Below are 7019 nucleotides of genomic sequence, written 5' to 3'. Positions count from 1 at the left end.
GGAAGAGATGGCCGGAAAAGAGATGATCGCTGGCGGATGGGATTGCTAAGGTGGAGAGAGTCTCGTGCTGAAAACGTGTTAAGATTTGATAGAAGATTTGTGAGAATGTGTTGTGTATTTCTTATTGCTAACACCACTATATATAGTGGTTCATACAAGGTGGAGTCAAAGGGAGAATTGATTACAAAGATACTCTACATAATGACATGGTCAAACTCATAAAGACATAAGGTTGAATGGATCTTCCATGTAGCTGGATGTAAACCCCCAATGGACTCTAGTCTTGAACTTGTATGGTCTAGGTTATGGACCATCCACTTCATAATTTATAACTTTTTTTTTTTTTTTTTTTTTTTGCTATTTTGGCCGAATATTTAAGGTCGTTAAAGGGCTTTTGTCTTGTCGAGGAAAACGTGTCTCTCCACCTGATTAGGCTGATTCTTAGGTTTGTCTTTTTCTACCCATCCCATCCCATCACAAAATTTGATCTGTTATACAAAATTAACATAATATATATCCCCATTTATTCAAGATATGGTTTTCCCCAAAAGGATTTATAATATCTGCATTCTATAAGAACATCAGAGTCACTTCCCGGCTCTACTTGTTCATCATTATTTCCTCTTGAACTGGAGAGATTATGTTAGAAACAAAATCAAACATGAGTTCAAAAAAGTAACCAACACCAGACTAAATCAAGTGTGAATAATCTACATACAGTTTTTTTCTTAACGAACAACCTCACACTCTTTGCGGCGGTGGTGGAGTCGCCGCAAGATCGGTCGCAGGAGCATAAACTAGGAAGAAGAAAACAAAACTACGATTTTAAAGAAGTTGTTGATTTTAGAGGAGAAGACGGAAAAAGATTTGACCGTTCTCTTCCGAAAACTCGAGTGACATAGGAGTTTAACTCCATATGCCCCCATGCCCCCCCCCCAAAAATAATTCCCGAAAACCCTTTTGTTATAATATAATTTGTTTTTCATTTTCTGAAATAGAAAAAGTGCCTAAAGACGGATTACCCCTAACAGAAATGAGATATTTACAAAATCCAACCTGAAAGATCCGATCCACAGAAAAGAAATCCTAAAATCCGACCCAGTTAAACCTAAACGATGTTGTTTTGAATAACTCAACTCCTTCTCCCCCAAAATTTCCGTCATTTCGTCGGGTCTCCTCTCACCTCTCGACATTCTCTCTTGCGAAATCTCCAATTGAAACCCTAGAGTATCCATCTCTGTTCCTCCTTGTTCGTTCTCCATCTAAATCGAAAATCCATTAAACTATCCCTATCATTTCTCGTGTCTCAACTATCTCTTTGTCTCTCTTGACTGAAACCCTAAAATCGAGACCACTTTGTTTCTTCTTCCTTCTTTGTCGAAATCGAGGCTCCATCTTTGTTCCTTGTGGTAAGTGATTAGTTTTCCTTTAGTTAGTTGTTATTTGGTCGAATTTATACGTAGATTTGAAAACAAATTTTTGGGAAAACTTGTTTGTTATTGGGGAAACTTAGTTGATGTTGTGTTGTTGTTTTGCGGTTTGAATTTAGAGTGATTGAGTGTTGTAATGTCTTGTACATGGAAGTTATGAAGGAAAACTAAAAGAGAGTCGCCAATGAAAGGCGTCGTCAATCTCTTAGAATCAGAAAACCGGACTCAATTGCAAAAAAGCAGGAACCGGTAGTTCACAAGAGAAGTAAGAAGACTAAGAAGCGTAAGAAGAGTAGGCCAGTGAGAGAGCCAATGAGAGCACCGAGTGTAGAATCGCTCTTAGCCTCAGATGAGTCCGAAAGGGAAGGGTCCGAAAGAGAGGTATATGTTTTGTTTTCATTGTTATTGTTAGTTAGAAATGCTGAGTAGTAATTAGTAGTATACTAGTACTTCTTGTATTACTAGCATTACTAACATGTATATATGTATTTTGACTGCAGGAAATGCAACCAATGCAACCCCTAGAGTTCTACTTCAAAAGCAATGAGTTCCCCAAGACTTCCAAGATACAAACTAAGTGCTTTGTGACCAAGACAGTAAAGCTCATCAAGGGTAAGCCTGAGGCTGAATGGTTCACAAGCCATCTTCAGTTTTGACATTTCTTCCACATGACGAAGATAACCTGAAGCTCCAAGGGATGTGGATGTTACTCTTGCGCACCATTTGTACTCCAGAAGATGATGTTGCATGGTTTGCGGTTAATGGTGTACCCATCCGCTATTCTATGAGGGAGCATGCCCTCATCTCTGGCTTAGACTGCGGTGATTATCTACCAAACTACGATAATTTGGGGGGTTATAAGTTTGTGGATTATTACTTCCATGACAGAAAGAAGATCACCATCAGTGATGTGAAGCAGAAGATGTTTTCTATGCCGCCGTGTCCAGATAGATTGAAGATGACTGTCTTGTTTTTTCTTGGTCGGATTATCAGAGGAAAGCCGAAGGATTCTGGACATTTAGACCTCTTCAAATAAGGATGATGGACGATTTAGATGCTTGCAGATCATTTTCCTAGGGTCGTCTAACATTTGAGGATGCAATAAAGGAGATTAAGCACGTGATGAACCATCTAAAGGGTGAAGTGAAAGAAGCATGCACCTTTCCTGGTTTCATAATCCCTTTAGAGGTAAATCATATAGTTTACTAAATTTTTAGTTGTTATATAATTGAAATCTGACACTGTGACAATGGATGTACTAGGTTCTGACTTTTTATTGTATTTCGGATCTGGGGAAAACGTTTAGAATCTATTCAGACGACGCTAGTGAAGACTGTCCAAGGATGTGCAAGAGCTGGTTTACAAAGTCCAGTCTTAAGGGTTATCCTTTAGAAGACATATATGCTGCGGTTGGAGAAACAAAGGTACATGTATATAGTTACAGTAGAAGCTAGTAGAACAGAAAATTTAACTGATCTAACTTATTGTTTTATTTTCAGGTTATCAACAGTGTGTTAGTTCCAACTATTGGTGAGCAAATTATGCTGGCTCGTATCATTGATGAGGAGCGAGTGTATGACCGTCAGGCCAGCCCAAGCTGCACGAGGAGTGTTGCCAAAAAAGAAAGACAAAGAAAAGGTGACGTTTGCAGAAGGATCATCCTCTAATTCTGGTTTAGATTCGAGGTTGCAAGGTATGGAAGAGAGGATTTTTGAGTTCATGGGAGAAGGATTTGTTGGACTTCACTTTACGGTGGAGACAAAGCTGGAGTCTCTAGGCTCAAGGATGAGTGATATTGAAAAGAACCAGCGGCTTTTGAGAAGAAGGGCTGAGAAAATAGAAGACATGCTAACTTCTATTGAGAGTAAGGTGGAGCCAAGTCATGGTGAAGACATGGATTTTCGACAGTGGGACTATGGTACACATGAAGAGAATGACAGTGAGAGTGAGACTGATGAGTTGAAGAAATTGAAGGAGAGAAGTAGAGCACTAGCTGATAAACTGTGGAAGGAAATTGAAGCGGTTGAAGAAGACGTTGGAGGGAAACAGGATGAAGAAGAAGGTGAAGAGAAAGAGGCTGATGACAATGCTCAGCAAGAGGGTGAGAAGGAGAAGGAAAATAGTGAGGCTGATGAGCAAGACAAAGAAGACAGTGAGAGTGAGAGTGAGACTGATGAGTTGAAGAAATTGAAGGAGAGAAGTAGAGCACTAGCTGATAAACTGTGGAAGGAAATTGAAGCGGTTGAAGAAGACGTTGGAGGGAAACAGGATGAAGAAGAAGGTGAAGAGAAAGAGGCTGAAACCAGTGAGGTAGAGAAGGAGAATAGTGAGGATGATGAGAAAGTTGAAGAAAAAGTGGTGGAATCTGAGGCTGAAGGGGAAGATGATCAAGAAGAAGAAGTTGAAGGGAAAGAGACTGAAACCAGGGAGCAAGAAAAGGAGAAAAGTGAGACTGATGAGGTGGAATCTGAGGCTCGGGAGGCAGAGATAGAAAAAAGAACTCCGGCACCACCACGTGGGAATCAGACAGAGGGAACTCCCAAAGATGATCACAATGAGCCTCGGGTTGAGACGAATATAACCTATGAAACTCCAACACCACCACGTGGGAATCAGACAGAGGGAACTCCCAAAGATGATCACAATGAGCCTCGGGTTGAGACGAATATAACCTATGAAACTCCAACACCACCACGTGGGAATCAGACAGAGGGAACTCCCAAAGATGATCACAATGAGCCTCGGGTTGAGACGAATATAACCTATGAAACTCCAACACCACCACGTGGGAATCAGACAGAGGGAACTCCCAAAGATGATCACAATGAGCCTCGGGTTGAGACGAATATAACCTATGAAACTCCAACACCACCACGTGGGAATCAGACAGGGGGAACTTCCACACCACCACGTGGTAAGACTAAGGCAATGGCTGCGAGGAGACTAGTGACAAAGCCTATGGAGGAAGAACCTGGAAAAGGTGAGAAAGTTGTGGAAAAAGTGGTGGAATCTGAGGCTCGGGAGGCAGAGATAGAAAAAGGAACTTCGACACCACCACGTGGGAATTAGACAGAGGGAACTCCCAAAGATGATCACAATGAGCCTCGGGTTGAGACGAATAGAACCGATGAAACTCCAACACCACCACGTGGAATCAGACAAAGGGAAATCCCACACCACCACGTGGTAGGACTAAGGCAGTGGCTGCGAGGAGACTAGTGACAAAGCCTATGGAGGAAGAACCTGGAAAAGGTGAGAAAGTTGTGGAAGAAGAAAAAAAAAAGGAAGAGGCTGTGGAAACAGAGGAAAAAAGCAGGGAGAAAGTTGCGGAAGAAGAGAAAAAAGAGGAAGAGGATGTGAAAGTTGTTGAAGAACAGACCGGGGAAGTTGTCGAGGAACAAGATGGGGAAATTGTTGAGGAATATACTGAGGAAGAAAAGCAAAGGTAGATCATGGTCGTTTACAAGGAAGCACCGAGTCCTTGGATCATGTATAGGTGCAAGGAGAATGCCATTGTTGCTGCACCTAAGAAGAGTGGCAGACCAAAGAGGAAATTATAGTGGGTGGAGACTCCTTTCACGGAGGGGAAGATGCGTAAAACAAAGCCTTAGGCTTATGTATTTAGGATCTTATGTTTAAAAGTTGTTTAAAATTTGGTAGTAGAATGTTAAGTATTTTGGATGTTTAAAACTTGGTAGTAGAATGATTTTGAATGTTTAAATCTTAGTGTGTTGCAACAGGTTTGGAAAACTAAGTTTATAGGTGTTACTATGCCCAAAAATGAGTAAGATGGATAACTAGATTTACTGGGTTTATTACGCCCAAAAAACACTAATAAAGATATACCAAAAACTAGTAAACACATGTAAAACACTAATATATATATATATATATATATATATATATTTATTAACAAAAGAATTAAAAAATGCATTTCACATGTAAAACGTGCAGCCGTCATAAATATTTTAATATTATTTTTAACACTTAGTAATACCTATGGTAATCTTCAAGGTAGTAGTAATACCACCATACACATAGTAATACTTTGCAAATTTTTACGTTTTTCTAGTAAATCCATCTCCAAAAAAATGTTTGGCAGTGAAAACTGAAACCAATGATTTTACCCTATTATTATCGTCAAAGAAGACATTTACATAAACAATTTACCAGAAATATGTATTTTGTAAAATTCTACTTACTATATTGTTAACCATTTACATACTAACAATGAAAGTTAAGGAAGTTTTTTGGAAAACCGTTAAGATTTTCTTAAACTATTGAAAATAATTAACAAAAATAGTCTAATCTATATATTTATTATATACGTAGCCTATGAATTGAAAATAACCATATAAAGATAGTGTAAATTACACATAACCTAGTGATAAATATTGGATTCGAATTGCACATAATAATACCAGTAAAACCTAGTAATCTAAATTGCACATAATAATACCAGTAAGACCTAGTAATTCAAATTGCACATAATAAAACCAGTAAAATCTAGTATTCCAAATTACACATAATAGAACCAGAAATCACCAGTAGTCCAGATTTCACATAATAAGCCCAATAAACTCCAGTAAAACCTAGGTAGTACCTGAACCACTCCCACATTCAAAATACGATGACATACCTCCTCCTCTGGCTCTGCCTCTTCCTCTGGCTCCTCTAGCTTCCCCTCTGCCTCTTTTTCCTCTTCCACGGGATTCTCCTACTGATGGAAATCTTGTTTGTTGTGGTTTTCCTTTCTTCTTTTCAAAATCTGGAGGAAGTATTTTCTTTGCTTTAACATCTTCTAGTATAATCCAATCAGACATATGAGGAACATGATATATGGTCATGTGATAAGCCAAAGCCCATTGCTCCACCAAATATTATTTTAAACAATACTCAGATAGATAGAGTTCCCTTCCTGCAGCCGCAGTCATGAATGTGGCAGCAACCACTCCATGCACACAAGGGTATTTGTCTTTATAAAATTGCTCACAACTGCAAGTATTCCTAACCATATCAACAGTAAAAACCTTGCCGTCAGTACCATGCACACTGTACTCAAGATGGAAGCTGTTTAATTCATCAACCGTAAGAAACTCCGCGTCAACACATCTTTTTAGACCCGGTTTCCAAAATAGGCACAAGCTTTCAGTGTGTATGGTATTTCAGCTGCCTCCTTCCTATGGTTGTTAAACCATTCAGACATTTTCGCAATGATAACATCAAACATTGGTAGTAAGGTGTACTTTCTCGCTTCCTTAATAACACCATTAAAAGATTCTACTAAATTGGTGGTGTCAACATTGTACCTATCCCATTTCTTCTCTTCACACTTTTGTCAAGATACACTGCTGCACTAGGATACTTCCTGCGAAAAGCATGATAAAGGTACTTAAACTCAGCCTCCGTATAAGCATTTGCGCATTCTCTAAACTTGAACGCACAAGTATCTTTGTTGTTATGGACGTGGCTTTTAACATTCTGAGACAAATGCCATATACAATACCCATGTTCGGCCTCAGGGAACACTAGACGTACTGACTTGATCAAGCTTTTGTTTCTATCTGAAAGAAATACCAATCTCGGGAT

At 39.3% G+C, this 7019-nt stretch overlaps 2 protein-coding genes across 2 annotated transcripts; both read left to right on the top strand.

Annotated features, from left to right (window-relative positions):
• Positions 1–1742: 1742 nt before the first annotated feature.
• LOC106297578 (uncharacterized protein At3g43530-like) lies at positions 1743–3097 on the top strand. The gene is made up of 6 exons (XM_013733790.1): positions 1743–1811; positions 1931–2042; positions 2165–2394; positions 2508–2618; positions 2693–2854; positions 2930–3097. The coding sequence occupies exons 1-6, from the start codon at positions 1743–1745 to the stop codon at positions 3095–3097; spliced, it is 852 nt and encodes a 283-aa protein (XP_013589244.1).
• Positions 3098–3125: 28 nt separating this feature from the next.
• LOC106297577 (sodium/potassium/calcium exchanger 1-like) lies at positions 3126–4499 on the top strand. Its single transcript, XM_013733789.1, has one exon. It carries the CDS (start codon positions 3126–3128, stop codon positions 4497–4499), a length of 1374 nt encoding a protein of 457 aa, XP_013589243.1.
• The last annotated feature ends 2520 nt before the right edge of the window (positions 4500–7019 follow it).

This window comes from Brassica oleracea, chromosome C6 (genome assembly GCF_000695525.1).
Source record: "Brassica oleracea var. oleracea cultivar TO1000 chromosome C6, BOL, whole genome shotgun sequence".
Lineage (NCBI taxonomy): Eukaryota > Viridiplantae > Streptophyta > Magnoliopsida > Brassicales > Brassicaceae > Brassica > Brassica oleracea.
The sequence above is the reverse complement of the archived record's forward strand: the minus strand, read 5'-3'. Positions and strand labels throughout refer to the sequence as shown.

Bases quoted from the DNA above. Each gene is read 5' to 3' on its own strand.
- LOC106297578 (XM_013733790.1), top strand. From the start codon at position 1,743: ATGAGAGCACCGAGTGTAGAATCGCTCTTAGCCTCAGATGAGTCCGAA. The intron at 2,619-2,692 runs GTAAATCATATA...TGGATGTACTAG, and splicing joins GTTTCATAATCCCTTTAGAG to GTTCTGACTTTTTATTGTAT. The intron at 2,855-2,929 runs GTACATGTATAT...TTTTATTTTCAG, and splicing joins CTGCGGTTGGAGAAACAAAG to GTTATCAACAGTGTGTTAGT.
- LOC106297577 (XM_013733789.1), top strand. From the start codon at position 3,126: ATGGAAGAGAGGATTTTTGAGTTCATGGGAGAAGGATTTGTTGGACTT.